Raw genomic sequence first — 22,317 nt, 5'->3', positions numbered from 1 at the left:
AAGAAGCATTTCAAGTGCCTGGAGTGGCCTCGCCAGTCTCCAGATCGCAACCCCATAAAAAAAACTTTGGAGGGAGTTGAAAGCCCGTGTTGCCCAGTGACAGCCCCAAAACATCACTGCTCTAGAGGAGATCTGCATGAAGGAATGGGCCAAAATACCAGCAACAGTGTGTGACTTACAGAAAACGTTTGACCACTGTCATTGCAAACAAAGGGTACATTACAAAGTTTTGAGATGAACTTTTGTTATTGCCTAAAATACATTTTCCACCATAATTTTCAAATTCATTAAAAATCCTACAATGTCATTTTCTGGATTTTTTTTTCATTTTGTCAGTCATATTTGAGGTATACCATGATGAAAATTACAGGCCTCTCATATTTTTAAGTGGGAGAACTTGCACAATTGGTGGCTAACAACTAAATAGTTACCGTACTTTCTTTGAGAGAAATACGCCTGATGAGCAATTCTCTGGCCTTTCTCAAACCGGTTAGTTTGCTTTACATGAGTTTTCTTAAAATCCTTACACGTACCTTCATTTCTGTTCATTTTTTGGTTCAAAATCTTCAGCTGGTGATCAATAATATAAAGTATGACTCATATCATGGTGTATGATGCAAATTACCATTGTATGCCTGTCTGTTCCAATGGGTGAGCCCAGCTATCAGTTCTTATTATAATCATTTCTTCTGTATTGATTCATGATGTATGTCCCTCGTGTTTATGGCTTCCATGATTTGTTTTTAGGAATTACGTCTGTGTGATGTTGATATATTTTGTAAGGAACATGGAGAGATTTGGACCGAGTGCATTGATGTGCTGCTCGACTCTGAAATGTATCACGGCGGCGGTTATAACAAGCACCATGTATCGTTGTTATCAACGTCACCCCATCGTGTTGAGGTTTCTGCAAATTTTGTGCTAATCCTACTGTTTGTTGTCCAAGTGTCAGACAGGGTATTGCCATCTACTAGCATTTTAAATCAGAGATGTATCCTACTGTTATAACAAGGAACCTCAGTTTACAGTATGTGTAGATAGCCAGCAGGGAAATTTTACAATAACACCATAATTAATTACATTGCTTTTGTCCAAAAGGCAGTGTTTTCAGGTTTTCCCACCTACGTGTAGGTAAATGCCCATTAAATAACCCTTTTGTTGATAAAGAGTAAGTGAATACAAATGTAAGCTGTAGGAACAGTGAGTGATGATATGAATTAGAACACACGTGTCAAACTTAAGGGCCCTTTAGACTAGAGCATCAAATTCGGCCCACTCGAGAAAGTAAAAATGATAGAAAAAAACATGACGCTTTTTATAAATTACCAATTAATTCAGTTATAGATATCTCAGAACTTCCAAATACAGAAATTCAATTAAAATGCACAGTATTTGCAGAACTCAGTTTTCCACTTTTCACGACAGTCATTTTTAATTTCAAATTGTTGAAAGAACTCTCAAGTTTTCCATAATCTGCATCTGGCAAATTTTCCTCAAATTATTCCACGAAATTTCCTGAAATTCCCCAAATCAGGGAAATTTAGGTTAAGTTCCTGCAGGGACTGATATACTCACATACTTTATCATTTACATTATTTATACATGGAAATGCAAACCAGGGCACAGTAATGAATTTGTTCTTATTCCCACCTAAAATCTGTGGCTCACTTAAGGTCAAAATGGTCCATCTTTGGCCCCTGGACTAATATAGTTTGACACCCTGAATTAGAAATAACAACAACTGAGTAAAATAAGTCCAATCCGCATCATTCAAGCTTCATTAACAAGATAGATGACAAGACAAGTGTTATATAAAGGTCACAGTGAGCATTCCTAAGGTGTGTCTCAATCATGTATTCAAACAAACACGTAATTACCTCACGTTTTCGAGAGCCTAATAAGGCCTTGATAATGCAATAGCTCAACTCTCTGAATCTGGAATCTGAGTCTCCTCACCAACCCTGGTCTGCAGGTATTGTGTCGTTGGTAGCTAAGCATCTTAGCTAGATTGTTCCTGTTCTTATAACCTGTGTTTGTGTGTAAAGAATAAAAAATATATAGTTTGTTATATACACAAATATATACAACAGCCATGAGAACAGGGTGTGAGTAAGATTTAACAGTCTAAATATCTATGGTTTGTTGTGTTATGGCCATCGTGGGTATTGATAATGACATTATGAAGATGATATGAAGCGATTTCTGCTCTGTATGCATTCATTTGAATAATAAAAAAACAAAACATATCAGACTTATGTCTGATTTTTGCATAACTATGAGGAAATCCTGCGTGTACATTTAAAACGCAACCAATGAAAGCATCTCTGTGTAAAAAAAAAGGCTGGATTGTTTCTGATTTTTGTTTATAAAACAGAGGTTATAATAAATAGCATACATGGATGGATTGGACATAGTTAGGAAAGATGTATTACTATATAAAGTAATGCTTAAACTGATCACAAAAATAAATGCACTTTATCTTCATGTTGTCCTACACCAGACATTGGTAACCTAACCACGTGCAGATCTTTATTTAATTTTGTTCAGCCCCAAAAGAAAACTCAAAAGTGACAATAAAAATGGACAATATGACTCCAAAAAATGACAAAATGGCAACAAAAACACACGAAATGAATGCTTTGAGATGACTCATCGTTGTAATTAGCACTATATAAATAAAGTAGAACTGAATTGAATAAAATGGCAACAAAAACACACGAAATGAATGCTTTGAGATGACTCATCGTTGTAATTAGCACTACATAAATAAAGTAGAACTGAATTGAATAAAATGGCAATAAAAACACACCAACTGTAGAAAAATACACAAAATGATGATACAATAAGACAAAATGACTCTAAAAAGGAAAATAGCAACAAAAACAACTAATGAGAGAAAAACACACAAAACTAATAAAAAAACTGAAATGTCTTCAAGAACGCCCCAAAAATTCACAAAACCCGGACTTTTTTATTGTGTTAATGCTAAGATTGGTTATTATTCTAAATGCTATCATGAATGTTGATATTGTGGCCCTCGAATCAGGTGATCACATTTTTGTGGCCCTCTGCTGTGATAAAATTGCCCATGTCAATCCTAAACTCTTTATCACCAGAGTATTATTTCTTTCCTTTCTTGGTGATTTATTTGCCCCCTCTATTTCTATTTTCATTCTTAAATCTTGTTCATTCTCTATCCTCTTTCCTATGTATTGATTCTTTACCACTGCCTGTCCTCTGAACAATATAGGGTCAAACCAGCATGGGTGGGGGGACATAAAACTACTACAGTGCTAGTTTGACATCGGTGCCACTGGCACTAAAAAAGCAATCATTGTCTTGGCCCTATACCAGGAGCTACTTTGAGTGGCTAATCACAGTACTGACAGCTGCAAGGTCACCAACACATACAGTACATCTATATGATCAAAAAGTGTCAATCATGTTCTTTCAACCCATCTCAATCAATGTGTGTACCTGCCATGCCAAAGAGCTGCAAAGCTAATCTGATGTTGCAGTTACTAGTCATTCAGCGTCATAAACAAAGATAGAGAGCATGATGGTCAAACTGTCATCTTACGATTTAAGGTTTGCACAATCAATCAATCATCCAAATATGGTTCTATGTCTCACAAATCCTGAGTTTGTCCTCAACATGGCTCTTTGCCTGCCTTGCATTTGCTCTATTTACAGAAAGCCCTTTCATAGCTGCCACAGAGATAAACAAGACACTGCTAAAGCACAGAACAGTATAAACAGTGATTGTAAAAAGTCACTGAGGAAGGGTTTTAGATCAGCCTCTTACATACAAAACGCTGGGCCTTTCTCAACAGAGAGGATATGAAATATAGCCTGAAATGGACTTAGAAGCTCAACACACAATACATGTATTCAGTGCACAGATAAACAGCGACACTTAGGGGTTGTAAGTTGAACTGCATCTGTTTATTTATTTATTTTTTGCATCTACTTCTGTGAAAAATTGTAACAAATTTGCAGCTTTTAAAGTTTTTTTCAGATATCTACACAGAAAGTGAAGTAGGGTAATATATATTAATGAATGTTTTACTGTAATATGTTCAGGTAATATACAGTCACTGTGTTGTACCCTTGACATATTTTCTAAGCTATCGTTGGACTGTAATTCCATTATTACTATAAGCCAGAAACAGGCAACTGGCAGCCCCCAAAATTGTATTTCAAGAAGTTGGAAGGAATAGAAAGCCCAACATAATACACAAAATAACTCCCGAAACACACAAATCGACAGGGAAATACAAAAAATGACAAAGACAGACACATTACAGAATAGCTTCAAAGACACACAAACTGTCAACAAAATAACACAGGATGACAGGAAAATAATACCCAAAAACAACATCAAAAACACTGAAAGTGACACCAAAAACTCACAAATCGACAAAAATAAATACAGAAAATGACATAAAAATACACAAAATTACAACAAAAACATCTCTAATGACTCCAAAAACACACAAAATGACTAAAAACTGACAAAACAAAAGAAAACAGAGACAAAGAAACAAACAAAAAAAGACAAATAAAATACAATAAAAATGACTCCAGAAACACACATATTAACCCAGTAACACACAAATATACACAAATATGACCCCAAAATCCTTTGTTGTTTCCTGTATTAATGCTCATATCAGTCATTAATATAAATGTTGACATTAATCTTGATAATTTGGCCCTCGGATCAGATACAATCACATTTTTGTGGGCCCCGCAGTGATAGATTTGCCCATCCCTGCTATACGCTAACATGCACATGAATAGACAGACACTTGTGTAGTCATGCCAAAGGTGAGCAGAGGTGTGTGTGTGTGTGTGTGTGTGGGCCCTGCAGGGCAGCTCTTGAATATTTGATGTTCTCATGTTCTCGTGGTAAATGCCTCTTGACAAGAAAGGCTTCCATGTACTACAGTACAAAGGGAATGTAAAGAGGAAGGATAAAAGGTAGTGATGGGATAAAACAGACCTTTAGGACAGGAAAAAAGAAACGTAAAGTGAGGAAGATGAGACCAAAAGAGCTCATTTGGTTATGTGATGAAAGACAGGTGTGTCTGTGAGAGGCTGAGTGAAGGCAGATACTGTATATGACAGGGTTTAACAGGATCAAATGTTACAGCTCGGTTAAACATACCCAAAGAGGACAACATGAGTTTAATACAGTAGAACGGGCTTTTTTATGGAATTTCGTGGGAAAATCAACTGCTGCTTTCACTTACTGAGGAAGTCTTTGAGTTCGAATCCCCAAAATGCTCTTAATACAATTGTCAGTGAAATATCAATAACTAAAGCCAATTGTATTTGTATAAGGAACATGTGTCAAACTCAAGGCCATAAGAAAAAAGTAAAAATAGAAGAGAAAACATGAATTATTGCATGAATTACCAATTATTTAAGTTGTTGCATTATTTGTCCCTTCACACAAATTTAATGAAAATGACACAATATTTGCCCCTCCAGCATTTTTGCAGTGGAAAATGTTGTTGTGTGCCCATGTCAATTGCAAACTGTGGGGAAAACTTCAATTTTCAGAATTCTAGTATTTTCCCACCAAACTTTTCTAAATTACAAAAAAATGGTGAAAAAGTGGTGAAGTGTTGATCTTGCAGGGACCGATATACACATTAGATCACAAATAAGTAAATCAACAATGATTTATGACATAGATCAGAGGTTCCCAACCTTTTTCGCGTCATGCCACCATTTTCATATCACACATTTCTGGTGAACCCAGAGACTTATCTATACTGCATTTCATTTAAAGCAGATTTAGATTTTGAGAAAGTGAAAGTACGGGACACTTTTTTTTTTAGATCTCTTATAGTAAAGATTAATGATTAAATAATAATAATAACACACGGTTAGCACGTCCGCCCCACAGCAAGACGGTCCTGGGTTCAAGCCCTGGGGTGGACTTGGGTCCTTTCTGTGTGGAGTTTGCATGTTCTCCCCGTGCTGCGTGGGTTTCCTCCGGGTACTCCGGCTTCCTCCCACAATCCAAAAACATGACTGTGAGGTTGATTGGAGTCTCTAAATTGCCCATAGGAGTGAATGAGAGAGTAAATGGTTGTCTGTGTCTGTGTTGCCCTGTGATGGACTGGCGCCCTGTCCAGGGTGTACCCCCGCCCAGCGCCCTATGAGAGCCGGAGATTGGCACCACCCCCGCGACCCTGTTAAACTGGAATAAGCGGGTATGAAAATGGATGGATGGATGGATAATAACAATAATATTCTTTATTTTTTATTTTAATTAAATTTTGTATCAATTACTAGACATTTCAGGCAACTCCATTTTAATTCCAGGCGACCCCACATGGGGTAAAAAATACTGACTTAGATAATATGTCATATATCATAATTACAATTTTTTTGTGTGTGTGTGTCTATCTGTGTTGTGGGGGTATACTATATTAATTAATTAATTATACAGTATAATGTGTGATGTTCTAAAAATAACAAAAATTGTTATTTTATGAAGCCCAATAAAATAACAATTACAAAGCTATAGAAGCCAGTTGACATTCTATTTAATAAACTATTTAAATGACAAAGAAGGACAACATCCTGCAAACAATGAACAAAACATCTCAATCACAAAGCAAAGCTTTACCGCACCATCAGCTAAACTGTATCAAAGCTTTTAGTGCTATTGCAAGTGATCAGATCCAACAACAGAGTTTAGGTCACACACACAATCATCTGTTATGTTTACTTCAAGTCCAATCTGCTAAATGAAAACATTAAAAAAAAAGAGTAATAATAGAATTAGTTTAAAGTGCTCAGCAGGTAAAAGGGAGTAAAACATCGCAAAATCCATGCATGGATCAGTTGTAAGAAGGAGACAATTAGCAGAAGAAATACAGTGTGTGTGTGTGTGTGTGTGTGTGTGTGTGTGTGTGTGTGTGTGTGTGTGTGTGTGTGTGTGTGTGTGTGTGTGTGTGTGCATTTGAACAAAACTTGTGGTCCTACCTCCAGCGACGGCTGTTTTCTTCCCCACCGTCACAGTGACTGCAGTGGTTGCGATCACTATCCTCCCTGCTGGTAGATGAGAAACACATAGTAAGTGAATGTTTACTGTGTTCAAACATATACTGTATAAACAAGGTGTACATGCGTCTGTCTACAAACATACACTCATGCATGAGGTCACTGTGGATCCATGCAGTCAAATCCCTGGAATGCAATGCAATAACATCCTTAGACATTGTAATGTATTGATAAACTAGCGGGGGAACCACCTCTCCCTCTGCTGTGCATCATTTGCCAGCCGATCATGCCAGGCAACACATGTGGACAGTCGCCAAAGTCTCAGATTGCAGACAGATTACCATTTTAGGCATTACACAATTTACCGTAGATTATTGAAGCTAGTTACATATTTCATTCACGGCGTGCTGCAGATTATGCATGTTTTCTGTGTCCTGTATCAACCCTCAAAGCAGAGTTGGGGCAGTGGTGGTGGTATAACGGTTATGAAAGCAACTCTGTAACTGGAGGGTCGCAAGTTCAAATCAATTTAAGGACATTGAGCAAGTCTGTTAAACCTAGGACTCTCTTGATAAAAATAGATTCTTATAGAGTCTTTCCTAGTTAAATAAAGGTGAAAAAATATTGCAAAATCCTTTGTTCACCTGATGAATAATCAAATATTGAGAAAATCCCTCATGACGGAGAAATACTGAAGAAATAAAGGCGCAACATGAATAAATTAAATGGATTTAAGAAGGACTGGGGTCCCTAATGATCATCCAGAGAGACAAGAGGATAATCTATTTACTTTAAAGGCATGCAGCTCATGCAATGGAGAGGAGAGGTCTAAAAATATATATTTTTGTATCTAAAAACATCCATTTCAAATACAAAAAGAAGGAAAGTGGAAGCATAGGTCAAACTGTGGCGGCATGCCAAGTACAAGTAACAGTTTGCCTCTATCCTCCTCCTCCTCCTCCACTGCCTCTCTCCTCTTCCTCCCTGCCTGCTCCACTTGTCGTCCCACCTCTTCTGCACTGAAGAAGGCGCTATAGTCAGCCTCATAGTCCCTGAATAAATCTGAAAGCAGCACAGGGTGTTTACCAAAAACCCTGAATCAGAAAGAGAATGACTTTGTATGGCAACACGTGTGTCTGAAAATGTTGCAATAAACACAACAAAAAAGTCATTGTTTTCATGAAGCAACATTTAAACTAAGCTATATAATTTCTATCTCTTCTTAGTGGAGTTTTCTTGCTCTTCTTGCATGTTTGTGACAGTTTGGTATATTGAAGACAGGCACTTGTCACACTACAGCATCTGAGCACAGGGATATTTTATTCCCGGTATTCTCTATGTATATGTCACTACACTGGCACAGCAGATATCACTCCTCATAAAGTTTAGATAACACTTCCTCAGGCAAGGTCGTAGCTATGCAATATATTAGACACAAAATATAAATTTGTTTGCAATAAAAACATGCTTTTCATTAGAAAATTAAAATACATAGTGTTAATCTGCAGCAACAAATGTAGACATTCTCAGTCATGATTGTAGATATTTTTGCACAGGTCTAGTGTACACACCGGTAGTGTAACCAGCGAAGAAATATCAAAATATGTAGAAATTGAAGGTTACATTTGTTATGCATGGTTGAAAAAAAAATGCAACTGGACAGTCTGGGACGTGATCATATATACCTCTAGTCTCCTGCTGAGGAAAGTAGTATAGAAACTGTCCTGCTGGGTTTTCAGTTGCTCTACGGTACCACACTGGGAAATGGTCCAAGGTGAACATATTCTCACTGTCTGTGGGGGTCAGGAAAGATCTGGGGAGTGACACAAAAAACCAATAACAGCTTCAATATTAGCAACCTTTGACCTAAAAAAATGAAGACAGAAGATAATCAGCACAAAATGCACCAAAGAGAGAAAGAAAGAAACAATCTGCATAATATCAAGCCTAAATGTTGCAAACGTTGATATTGTTTAAAAAAACAACATTTAATTCATTTCATTTGTATTAGTTTTATCTGATAAAGAATACACTCACTTGCCAATTCTTTTCTCTATACCCGTATACCTCTGGAATCTCATTAAACCTGAACGGGTGCCGAGGAAAGCTGTTTCAATACCATCGTCCATACTGAAAAAGATTAATTAAGAGCTAAAACAGTGTGACGAAGAAGGTAAAAAAAAAACGAGACAGACAGTGGCTATATGATTTAAATAACCAATGCACAAAAAGTAAGAGTAAGTTACCCTGATGCGTTGAGCATTAGGGCGGTCCAATAAGCTTCCATTGGAGCTGTGACCACAGCATCAAACAGAGTCTGTTGCAACAACTGCACATCACCTGCAGAGAAAATTCAGAGAGCAAAAAGCAGATTTTTTCATTATTATCATTATTGTTGAGGGAAACTTAGAAGCAGGAGTGTAACAATGAAATTTAGTGATAAAATAATACCGTCTTAGCTTAGAAATCCTAAACTTGTCTTTCCAGGGCCCACCTGACTCTAAATTCTTCAAAATGTGATGAAATGATGTCTAAAACAAATATTCCTAATAAATATGGGTTGAATTTAGGCTGAAACAGGGTTCAGAGCAATAATACATCAAGATGACAAGAATTCAATGAAGTGTGTCTACATGTGCGGATTCGGATGGCAAACCTTCAATTGGGAAACCAACTTTAAGACAGAACAAGCTGAACATCAAATCATAGATTAGACAAGAGAAAAATGCCACGCAATTTAATCACTCTGTATTATCAGATTTTACATATTTTGTTTTCGTACTTATGTCTGTGTGCATTAGTTTTTCTACTCAACTGAAAAATTTACGACTATTATCATATCCCGCCTGCAGTAGCTGTATGACACACCAGGGGGCGCACCTCTATACAGCACAACTTTTGTAAACATACACTAATTTTTTTGGGCACTACGAGATTGAAGTCCTAATATTTCGAGAATAAATTTGTAATTTTATGAGAATAAAATTGTATCTTATTTTATGAGATTGAAGTCATAATATTTCAAGATCAAAGTTGTAATATTTCAAGAATTAATTTCAATTAGAATAAAATTGAATTACAAACAGGATCTTGTCTGAACTTCTCTTTAGGTTTCACACATGGTGAAATACTGAGCCTTTTGGCCATTTATCACCACACTGTTATCAGTTTAAGGACTTTAAAGTAACTTTGCAGACATTTGCGTTTGTTCCGACCAAAGAACCAGAATGATTTGGAGGAAGTGGCTGGAAGTGGTCGACTTCAGGGCAATCGGTGTTGGTTGCGTTCAATTCAACAGGGAATTATGAGTGCAATACCATAACAAGTTTTTTAAGACACGGCTTTATTCTTGTAAAATTACAACTTTTTTTCTGAAAATATTACAACTTTAATCTTGTAGTGCTCAGATTTCTAGTGTCTATTTGTACGTTTGCCGTACGGAGGGTTAGGATTAGGGTTAGGGTTAGGTTATAAGCCTATATCGCAACATTGTTTAGGGTTAGGTTTACGGTTAGGTTTAGTCTTAGTCACGTGACCTAAACTGGCCAATGACTGACCTTATCACGTGACCTAAACTAACCAAATAGGGGAGCTGTATACGGATAGAATGTCAGTATATTGATACGGGAACTGTACGTATAGCCACTGCCTTATTTTAATGTAGCCCTAATACACTGTTGTACATTATGACTAAAGGGACATTTTTAGTTTTCTATGTGGCTTGGGAACATGTTTGGTAGCATAGCTGCCTCAGAGCTAGAAGACTGTCATTTCTGTGTCAACTTACATTCTAGATCAGGCTCTTTGCCTGTGAGGTATCGTACCACCGCTTGCAACTGGGTCAGCTTGCGATGTGCCGGATCAATGTCTGTTTCACAGTACGTCCTACAAGTAGATGCATTCGTGAAATGGATTTTCCTCAAGTCAAAGGAGTTTTTTTTTACAATGCAATATCTGTGATGTTGTGTATATCATCCTCACCATTCGCTGGCAATGGTTAGATCTGGAGCCAGTAAGTCGTGAAGACCTGAAGAAGAAAAGGAGAAAAATAGGATTCAAGTGTGAGAATGAGCGAGAAACGCCAACATAAAACAGATTATAAATAAATCAGGTAGACTCACCTTCCTCAACAGACACATTTCCTATGAAGATATATTGTCCGTATCCACGACTTAACACGATACCCAGACTGTCAACACAGAGATTTAATTTGTGTTAACCTCTCTGTGAGTAATAAATCTTAAAAGCAGTCAAACCAACCTGAAAGGTGTCTCATTGATGACGGTGTAAAAGTAGTCATTTTTCAAAAACATCACTCTCCTCTACAAACGTGAAAAAACAACTTAGTTTAGAATACAATTCAATTGAAATTTCTAGTGTGTTTCTTCTTAAAAAATGCTACTTACTCCTTTATCCACAGATGTTCTCACGTCCAGAGATAATGTACCAGTTTCCCCTTTCACCATTGCTGTCCTTAACTACAGTAAAACCATGACAAATACAGTCTGTAGGGTTATAGTGTGCTTTGAATCTAGAAGTTACATTGGAAAGAACAGAGGGGTATTCCATAAAGGCGGGTTAACAAACTCTGAGTCTATCCATAAACTCTGGGTCAAAATACCCCGCGATGGGAAACTCTGGGTATCGGATTCCATTAAAGCTGGTATGAAGTGGGTCAATCAACCCTGAGTATGTAAACCTTGGGTTACTTACGTGCACGCACGCGATAAAAAGCCATCATCAATGGATCAAAGAATACTCAAACTGCCATGACAACCAAATGGAAGATAATGATTTATTCACCCTGATGGGTGAAATAAACTGTTGTTTGATGAATATGAGCCTGTTCTAACTGTGCGTTCAGTCTTCAGTGACTATAGTTGCTTAAATCACCCATAATTAGTCACACTTTTTGGTCACTTCATCACTTTATTGCTTCAGTGACGTGACGAGCGATGAATAATATGAATAAAATGTGTCTGAGGTGACGTGTCAGCAGCATAGGATGGCTGCATAGAGAGCCCTCCTGTTACACTGGATATAAAGACAGTGGCTGCTGCTTCATATCACATCATTTATATTGATTCTTAATGTATATTGTCGCCAGAGTCATCTCAACGTCCTAAAAAATGTCATAAAAAAACAGTGAAGCGGGATGCGAACCCATGACCCATCGCTTCCAAGAGCAGTGTCACACTTCACTGCGCCATCATACCTTCAAAAATGTACAATCTACAGATTTAACTGTATAACAATATAAAACAACAATCGAGCCTTAAAAGTTGATTTATTTAAATGATCATCTCCTCCTTTATATTATCCACAGGTTTTTATCCAGAGAACTTTACTCCAGACGTCAGTAGATGTTTTAATGCAGATCAACCTCTCAGTGACTTTCACTTAATGATCTACATCTACAATGTTATAAAGAAAATTACCTTTATCACAAAAAAAAAAAAAAAGACGTAAAGCAACACAACATTAGTAATGATGTGAACACGTCTGTGGTGTGTGATGTTACTACTGTGTTTCAGAGAAAAGTGTTAAGGTTTATTAAAGGGTTCAGAAACGGTGTTCAGGTGGGCGGAGCCAGGTAGAAACCCAGGGTTTCTTTGATAAAACCTGCCAGCGACCAGGTTTAGTTCACGGACAATGTTGCCCGGGTAACATACTCAGAGATGAACATACCTCGCTTTTTGGAATGGGATACTCAGAGTTTCCCTCATTTGAGCCTGAACATACTCAGAGTTTGAACATAACCCACTTTATGGAATACCCCTAAGGTGTGTGCATTTTAATATTGCTTACTTTCTCTTCGGTATCTTCCCATTCCACCTCGGCAAGATCCACGCTATTGTAGTTGGGTTTCGGCTTCATTTTCTTTCCTTCTTTGTACTGTGACAGAAAAAAAAATACAATCAGCTAAAGTGTTTCTGCTGCACCTAATGCTGTTGTTTTTCTATTGGGGTTTTTTTTTTTTTGTCAACAAATTGTTGTGTGATGTCAGGGTTTAATGTCTGTTTGTATTTCGTTATTCCAAATGCTGTCTCTACCAGGGGTCGCAGGTCAGGATGAGACAGGATGTATCCATTATTTGTGATGAGAAAGGCGTAACCATGGACACCAAGCTTTAAAAACAAAAACATAATAGCACATTTTCAGAAATCCAGCATGTGAAGCTAGCATACTTCAATCTATTTAGGTAAAGTGTAAAACAGTCCATGCCCACCTTGTATCTCGGAGCTAATCTCATCAGTTCTCTTAGGGCAACATCAGTTCCAACAACTCCCAAAAGAATCCCATGAGATAACTAGAGAATACATTTACAGTTAGAATCAGGATGAGCAAGTGATTCGAATATTAAAAAGATGCACTGGATTGTAGAAAAATGTGTTCTATAAATAGATGAACATGAATACACAAGTGACATGTTTTGCTTTGTTTGTACTTACAGTCTCTTTCTTCTTGCTGAAAACAGGCATGGCTACAGAGGTCATGAGCAGCAGGCTTTGGGCCTGACTGTTAAACAGCTGAGACACAAACAAGACAAAAATATGGTTAAATGTCCATTTGTTGTATTTAAAAACCTAAATATGTTTAACCAAGGATGAACTGAAAGTGATTATGAATACAGGAGGTTGTACAAAAATAATGCAAGAAAGAAACAGAGCTCTTCCATTGGGATAGCGATTAGTTTAGCTTAGCTTAGCTTTGAAGAAAAAAACTCATTACCAACATCTTTAACATGCTTCATTTTATGAAACGACACATTTACAGTAAGATCAGGTTTTAAATAAATAAATAAAAATAAATTCTAGGCTATGCTAATAACTGAAGCTAGAGAGGTGAATGTTAGCATGACTGAAACCAGATGCTAAACAACGTAACAACAACTAGTGTTGACTGTAGTTTCTAACTACACAACTTTTTCAGGATACTAAAAATAATGTTTGCTAACAACTCTAATATGCTACAGTTACCTCTTGAGTTTTTGGAAACTGATGATGGAGGCAAGGTGGGGGAAATAAACATGAAATGATGAAACCAACAATGATACTGAAGTAAAAAAAAAAATGAATAACATTTTTTTTACTGGTATAAACATGCTACACATCATTAAAAATGTATATAATCTCCTAGGTGTCTCAAGTATAAGCCTACATGTAAATATTTAAAAGGTGTAAATAAATAAATAAATGAAGTTGTAACAACTTGAAAACTGTCACACAAAATAATGCCATGCAATGCAGAAATTGCAATATTATCACAGCAATTTTAAGAAAAGGAAGTCACACACACACGCACACACACAACTACACATAAGGTTAATCATTATCACTAGTATGAATATTAGATTCTCAACTAGTCATTTAGAGCTAGAATAACCTCTTAAAATAAAGATGAAAGATTGAAGCGCTGTTGCCTTAAAAACACTTCCCATTGACACTTCCTTTTACAAATCATTGAGGATTTTTTTTTTTTTTTGATTGGATAACTGTGAGTAATATTCATCATGTTATCAAGCCTTAACTGAAAACAGCCATCAAGAGCCATTTCTAGTTTTGATTAATTCAGGGCACAACCCTTGATGCAAGCAAGGGCCGTATGTCATTAAATTATTAAGGAGATTAAGTTACTGACCACACTGTCCATATAGGCCTCGGTCCAGATGATGTCATGATCATGGTTAATGACCATTGGCCGGCTGAGAACATGCAGGTACTCCATCACATTTTCCTGGACGTCAGCGAGTGTAGAGATGTGTGTGTAATAACCTGTAGGATACACAAATAAACATTTATTTAACACTTAAAATAAATATTGAAGGTTATTTAGATTCCTGGATTTAGATGTAGATTATATGTCAACTTGCTGCTAAATGATGAAACAGCATTCTAGGATTCTGGCATTTTTTCATCTTTGAGACATTGACGTCAATGCGATATACCGCGTTCATTATCTCTGCCAAGCAAGAAGACTCTCCTTATGCTACATCGCACAAAATGCTGCTAAAAATAACAATCCCTAAATCTCCTGAGTATTTATTCACATAAAACTTGCAGCGTGTGTTGAGGATTTGTAAACAAATGTGTTGGGGAAAAATCCAACCAGCATTACAACATTGGTGTTTGATGGATATTTTTATTACTGGCAGAAGCAACAGTGAGTGTGAGCAACAGAAGAACATGCAGTAAACATATTACCATTTACAGACACGGGGATGGGATCTATAGGTTAGGTTTGAACTTCCTATGAGGCTGTTGTCTTTTTGTTCCCACCGTTTTTATAATGGGATTATAATCTAAAAGAGTGGCACCTCATGACACAATACAGGCCAAGAGTTCTTCCCTTTTCCCAATGTGTGACCCTATAATAAAACATTTGGTGTTTACCTTTGTTGTTGCAGGCAATCCACTTGACATTTTCTGCAAATGTCATCTCACGTCCAATTAGATACGTAAAAACTCGAACCTGGAGAGAAAAGCATGTTCAAATGTGTCAAAACCACATTTCCAACTCAAATGTTTGCAATCATTGAAATATCTTTATTTATCTCAAATTGTGTTTCCATATTTGTTTCCTGTGTGTCTTACCCGTCGTTCTGGCCAGTTGAACTCCTCAAAAACCTCTTGGAAATCCTCCATGGCACCGTCTGTTATCAGCATGATGGCCTGGTTGCACAGGCTGCCCTGTCCCTGTGCAGTAGCCTAACAGAAACACACACAAATCATGCATCGAGATTCATGTTCGTGTCAATGCACAGAAACAAAGAGAAAATGCAGCTCAAAACTACTGACAACTGCAGGAATACAGTAATGTGTATACTTAAAAATGTTATTTTAGTTTACAGTTCATAAAGGTAATACTTAGAATATGATTGGGTATACTGAAAACCAATTAAATCTGGTTTCAATTACAACAAGCCGCACTCTAGAGGCATGGCTGCCTTACAACTCTACGATCCAGGGTTGGAACGCTGTGGCAAAATTGTTCTGTGCAGTTTGCATGTTCTCCCCAAGATTGTTTCAAGAGTTTTAAGAATGATTGGATTTCATTGACCCCATTTGACCTGGAAATTGCGTGTTGTATGAATCTTTTTGGATAAATTCTACTTTTACACATTGTGCTTCTTGAAGATTATAAGCACCTAAAAAAATAAATGAGTTTAAAGGGATCCTCCACTGTTTTTACAAAGGTGACCTAAAACCTTTGAAATGTCCTTATTAGAAGATCTATGCCTAACAAAGTGCATTATTTTGCACCATATTAATTTTATTAACTTTTAAATATGGAACTAGTTTACCATTTGAGAGCCTGTGCGCCGCCATGTTGAAATGACGTCATTGATGACGTCATTCGCCCCTTTTAGTCCATAGAGTTGATAATTGCCAAATACATTGTTCTCGTAGGAGTTCTTATTTTTCTTCCGCAGCTCCTTTGTCCTGGGTCTCCTCCTAGGCTATTAATGCAGCACTAATGACACGTATGTCATCTCATAGGGGCAATATCAAGCAAAGATGTGCAGTCAACCTTTTTTGGAGCCAAAATGTTAAGGTCAAAGTCAAGGCCACATCAATTGTCAAAAAACAAACTTTTCCATATTTCTACGAATATTTATCGTACAAGTTTGATGCTTACATTTATGAAAAGCTAATCTCAAATGGAGTATTTTTATTTCATTGGACCGGAGCTGTACGACCTACCAGCGAAAAGATTGGTAGGGTTCAAAGTTCATGAAGCCACAAAAAAAAAAAAAAATCCCTACAACTTGGCCACTGGTACCATTGAACAACATTTCAATGTGTGACCTTGACCTTCGCTCAACGTCATATTAAAGGTCAAGGTCAGTCTTCTGTTTTTCCTGCATTATTACTTTCAATTTAATTAGTAAAAAGAACAAACTTGTCAACAAATCCAGATACAGGTTGTAATTTTTACCATTTTTTAAATGATCAATTGCCAAATATGCCTTGCGAATACAGGTCTTGTCTAGTGAACATTCCATTTACAGGTGAATCTAATCAAGGTTTTTTCTTACGAACCTCATTGAGGATCTTGAAAGACTCCTTCATTGCTTTTTTAACTTTTCCTTCCCCCTTCACATGAAGATCCTCCACCAAAAGCTTGAAATGCTGAGGAGAAATACACAAATAATGCACAAAGAATTTGGAGTCATTTAAGGCTTTGGGAGGTACGTCTGGGGTTCAAACAGTCACCAGAGTAAAAGAGAGAGAGAAAGAGAGCATTGGACTTTATATAGGACTTTATCATAGACACTAAAAGCGCTTTACAGAATTAAGGCATCATTATTTCACTCCACACATAGTGGTGGTAAGCTACTATTGTAGCCACAGCTGCCCTGGGGCAGCCAGATGGAAGTGAGGCTGCCATAGTGCACCATCGGTCCCTCCGACTACCACCAGCACTCACTCACACACTACATTCATACTAGGCAATGTGGGTGAAGTGTCTTTACCCAAGGACACAATGACAGATACCACTGGAGTGACTGTTCCCCAGTGTGGTACCTGGAATTCTCTGTGGTCTCCCATCCAACTACTAACCAGGCCCAGACCTGCTTAGCTTCTGAGATAGGCTGGTATGGTCACATGAGTAGTGGGATTATCCACCAACACCAGACGGTAATCAGGATTAATGATCACAGCTAACAAACAAGAAAAGGCCACATTTTGTGCTGTAACTAGTCACTTAGCTTTGCTCTACTAGACAGAAATTACACCTTACACTTAATAAAACCACTTAATACATGTTATGCCTTTAAAAAAGTGAACTGTAGATGGTGATTTAATGAAGTGGAGACTTGTAACAAACATTCCGTTGTGTGTTTCTGTCAACTATCATCTGCAACCAAGTCTGATTGGGTAAAGCCTAACGCCAGGTCATCTGACCAATCAAATCAAGCATGAACAGGTCACATGATCTACCAGCTGCTAGTTTGCCCCAGAGCCGTTTAGAGAGAGTTGTGACAACTTCAATGTTTTTTTTTTTTTTTTTTTTTTTACAGAAATGGCAGTTCATGGAGCAGTTGACTATTGCAGCCCAATAGAGCTAGAGTGGAGTAGACACTTTGTGATGCACTTTTGAACGGTAAGACGTTTATATAATTATATTGGATATTATTATTATTATCAGCACATCTAAACCCATTAAGCTGGGCGTTAAAGCATGTTAGTGGATTATTATAATATATATACAGTATATTATCATGATATACACATGCATATGACGGTGTACTGTATAAATATTGTAAATCAATGCAGTTATTGATGACAAATTACCAAAAATCCCAGTCACTCGGAGTCGGAATCAATGGATTTGAATTTTCCGAGGAACTATTTGAGTCTACATGAATCACGTGACGGTCAAGCATTTCAAACATCCGTTGTCGCAACTCTCGCTCTAAACGGCTCTGGTTTGCCCTTTGTAGTGACAGGTGAGGGAGGCCAAATAATCCGGCAGAAAAAAGTGATGAGATAAAGGAGGGAGGGTGCAATAAACAAATAGAAGTTGCAAAATAGTTTTGATATGACACAAATAAACAGTAATAGAGAAACAAGTATAGAGGATAAACTTAACACTACTATCCTGATAGCACATGCTCCATATAATGTATTGACTAGGATTTGATGACAGACTAATCTTTGTCTTTGGGGGATTTAAGCAGATAAGTTAGCTTATATAATTAATCGGTCAACAAAAGGTTAATTGCATTAATTATCTGTAAGCTCTTGACTGTATGTGTGTGTGCATGTATGTGCACCTTTTTATGTCTGTGCTTGTATGAGCGTTACCTCTCTGTTATCCAAATCAGCTTGCACTAGAGTGCCCTTGAAGCAGGGCTCCACGTAGTGAACATAGTCACTGTACTAGAAAGAGATGGAAAAAACAAAACCATTATGTTTATGGAAAAACCAGAAAACAAGAATGTGGTGTGTACGAACGTAAGAATTATGAGATAGGACGTCATAATCATGACTTTTTCTCTCTTAATTATGGCTTTCTATCTCATAAATAGGACTTTCCTTTCATAATTATGACTTTCTATCTCAGAATTATGACTTTCTGTCTCAGAATTATGATTTTCTGTCTCATAATTAGGACTTTTATCTCAGAATTATTATTTTCTTTGTCATAATTATTACTTTCTGTCTCAGAATATTGACTTTCTTTCTCATAATTATGACTTTCCATCTCATAATTATGACTTTTTTCTCATAATTATGACTTTTCTATCTAATGATTATGACATTCTTTTTCATCATTATGACTTTCTTCTTCATAATGATGACTTTACCATCTCATAATTATGACTTTCTATCTCATAATTAGGACTTTTTATCTCTTAATTGCCTTTCTATCTCAGAATTATGACTTTCTATCTCAGAATTATGACTTTCTATTTCAGAATTATGACTTTCTATCTCAGAATTATGACTTTCTATCTCATAATTAGGACTTTGCTATCTAATAATTATGACTTTACATCTCATAATTATGACTTAACATGATGATTTAATTTTTTTTTTAGTGATGAAAACGGGTTTATAGATCACAGATACAAATGTTGTACTCCCTTTAAAATTTGTATAATAATAATAATAATAATAATAATAATAATAATAATAATAATAACAATAATAATAGGTTGAAGTCAAGGATTTACCACTCACGTAATATTTTGTATATAAAAAGATGATTTAAATATGTGATTTCGTTGTTGTTGTTGCTTAGTCATTCAGACAAAGAGTGTAGCTTTGAATTCTATGCACAGCTTAAGGACAGAGGATTTGCAGGAGGCGTATGATTACACACACGGTAATACCAGGATAAACCGAGCTTATTACACAGATTTGTACATGTAGGGTCACACAGACAACATCTAAAAACTAAATTAAACTGAGGGCTCAGATTTTTACAAATGATTAGAGGTTTTTTGTCTGAACTAGTTTTTTTTTTTTTTCAATTGTGCATCTGTGCCTAAGTTGTGTTTTGATGTGTTTTGCATGGCTCAAATGTTATTTGGGATTTGGATGACTGCCCTGTATTGTGTGCTTACTTACTGCTATAATGTTGACAAAGTCATTTTCTCCCAGTGTGTCCAGGATAGTGTTAATGGTGTGTTTGGCTATGGTCAGTCTGAGTCCTTTCATGCTGCCACTGACATCTACCACAATCACCACGTCTTTTGGGGAAGTGGCTGCTTGGATGTACCTGAATACACAGATTAGAGACAAACACAGTGAAATCTAGTAGAAGGAAGGTTCACCGTTAGCCTCGGCCATTGTTTGCCAGGAGACGAGCAGACGGTCCGAACAGAGTTCAAGCTTCATCCTTTTATTCGACTCTTTGATCTTCCGTTCATGCATCCTTTCATCTCTTTATTATCATCCCCTGTCTGTCCAAACTAATTAACATAAATTAGATTTCCTCGTCAGTAGATGTTACAGCTGGTCATCGGTGCTTCCAGGAATACAACTTTCCTGTCTGGGAGCCAGACAGAGATCTTAGAAGAACTTAATACTGAGTCTGTTATCCAACAGCATTGAGACTTTGTTTCCACCAAAGAAAAAACTAGACATTCAACATATAGAAGGAATGTAAAAACAGTCCAGGGTTTTATGATAATTTTCAAAAACTAAAATTCACAATAACAATGATAAATTGTGTTATGTGTATGATCATGCACTTTGGAATGAAGATTTCATCCAACAAATGCAGCTCACAGACAATTTTGGGAATAAAAACATGTTTCACAGATTAACCCTAAAACGCGTCGTGTTTTTGGATTGTGGGAAGAAGCGGAAGTACCGACACTGTGTAAACATGGAACCTTCTCTAAAGGTAAGACCAGCTTCCTGTCCAAAAATGAACCCAAGGCCTTCTTGCAGTGAGGCAGAATAGCTAAACACTACACAAATATTGATTTTAATTCAATCTTCATTTTAATATAAAAGCTGGCTCTCTGCCTTTGATTTGTATCCGAAAGGTTTCAAAGGGTTACAATTTCTACAGAAACCTAAGCTTGGGAATTTTGGAAATATTCAAAAATATATGCTTTTCATGGAAAACATCTATTGAAATTGACTGAAAATTGGGAGTATTTTACTGGTGCTAATATTTTAGATGATTCTTTAGTTTGGAATTTGGGAAATACCTGGAATTTTGCAACCCTATTTGAAATTTTGTGTTTTTTACCTGTATTATTTTGCATGGATGCCAAAATTAGTGTTTGGATATGAAACAAATAGGTTTGAAATACAGATACATTAACAAAAAAAAAATACTCCCAGTTTCCTGCTAATTCCAATAAATAATTCCCATGAAAAGTTTATCTTTTTGAATAAAATCCCCAAGCCAATATGCATCAGTAGTTCTTTGTTGCAATGAAAAAAAGGTCCACACAACTGCATGGTTAGCTGCCAATTTTAATTAATATACACCAAAAAACCAGACTTTTTTGGAAGCTATGAATATACACGCAGAGGTTACCACCAGTGTGATCTGATTGATTATGTGAATTCTGCAGTATGAGGTTGACTGAAAATACCTTCAAATTACAGCAAAGTAGAGAGGAACACACACACACACACACACGCTCACCAATTTCTTTTCCTGGAGTCAAACGTGACGACGCCATTTTCATCAGGGATCCACTGGATGCCTGAGGAGAAATGACACATAATGTTTGGATAAATACTTCTACAGTATATGGTTGATTATAGGAGAGCAAACAGCAGATGAATGAATGTTTGACACTGACAGACTCCTGAGATAACGTGTGATGAGGAGTGACAGTAAGGTTAATGTTGCTGTCCCACAAACACTGCTCTGCTAATGACTTTTCTCCCACACATAGATGTGAATTCAGCAGCAGCCACACACACACACTGAGTCATCACGCTGAGACACTTCTGCGCTGTCAGTCGCTGTGTATAATGACTCTCAGTAGAACACTGCTGCTGTCGTTGAGGGTCTATACGATGAAGCTGGGTAAGTATATGTGGGATATCTCTCCATTAGGGGGCTTCACCTAACCAAACATTCACCTGTACTACGAAGCAGGTTATCATGTTCACTTCAGCCAGGTGATTTCAGCCTGTTGACATGCTTGTTCACGTGAAACAGGCGAAGACCAACCACAATCATGGAGAAACTGCGTAGAGCAATTTACGTCACAATTGAGGAATAATTCTTTAAAAATATGAAGAATTAAAATTAAAAACAAGTTGCTGCAAAAAAAGCAGGAAGAAAAGAACAAAGAGAGGAAGCTGC

General features: G+C 36.9%; 1 protein-coding gene across 2 annotated transcripts in view; it reads right to left on the bottom strand.

The window, feature by feature from the left end:
* The window catches only part of cacna2d4a (calcium channel, voltage-dependent, alpha 2/delta subunit 4a), a 101,228-nt gene that overhangs the window by 65,084 nt on the left and 13,827 nt on the right, over positions 1 to 22,317 (bottom strand). For both annotated transcript variants that reach the window (XM_028448373.1, XM_028448374.1), the window contains exons 8-27: positions 21,646 to 21,706; positions 20,106 to 20,256; positions 18,837 to 18,911; positions 17,067 to 17,156; positions 15,618 to 15,731; positions 15,417 to 15,495; positions 14,665 to 14,798; positions 13,476 to 13,553; positions 13,253 to 13,333; positions 13,077 to 13,151; positions 12,832 to 12,918; positions 11,430 to 11,501; positions 11,284 to 11,345; positions 11,145 to 11,212; positions 11,005 to 11,050; positions 10,811 to 10,908; positions 9,270 to 9,363; positions 9,061 to 9,153; positions 8,709 to 8,836; positions 7,006 to 7,074 (exon numbers count right to left, since the gene is read on the bottom strand). In XM_028448373.1, coding sequence (XP_028304174.1) covers positions 7,006 to 7,074; positions 8,709 to 8,836; positions 9,061 to 9,153; positions 9,270 to 9,363; positions 10,811 to 10,908; positions 11,005 to 11,050; positions 11,145 to 11,212; positions 11,284 to 11,345; positions 11,430 to 11,501; positions 12,832 to 12,918; positions 13,077 to 13,151; positions 13,253 to 13,333; positions 13,476 to 13,553; positions 14,665 to 14,798; positions 15,417 to 15,495; positions 15,618 to 15,731; positions 17,067 to 17,156; positions 18,837 to 18,911; positions 20,106 to 20,256; positions 21,646 to 21,706 — 1,755 coding nt within the window. The remainder of the gene's footprint in view (positions 1 to 7,005; positions 7,075 to 8,708; positions 8,837 to 9,060; positions 9,154 to 9,269; positions 9,364 to 10,810; positions 10,909 to 11,004; positions 11,051 to 11,144; positions 11,213 to 11,283; positions 11,346 to 11,429; positions 11,502 to 12,831; positions 12,919 to 13,076; positions 13,152 to 13,252; positions 13,334 to 13,475; positions 13,554 to 14,664; positions 14,799 to 15,416; positions 15,496 to 15,617; positions 15,732 to 17,066; positions 17,157 to 18,836; positions 18,912 to 20,105; positions 20,257 to 21,645; positions 21,707 to 22,317) is intronic.

This window comes from Gouania willdenowi, chromosome 6 (genome assembly GCF_900634775.1).
Source record: "Gouania willdenowi chromosome 6, fGouWil2.1, whole genome shotgun sequence".
NCBI classification, from domain to species: Eukaryota; Metazoa; Chordata; class Actinopteri; order Blenniiformes; family Gobiesocidae; genus Gouania; species Gouania willdenowi.
Note: the sequence above shows the minus strand (reverse complement) of the source record. Positions and strands in the feature narration are given on the sequence as shown.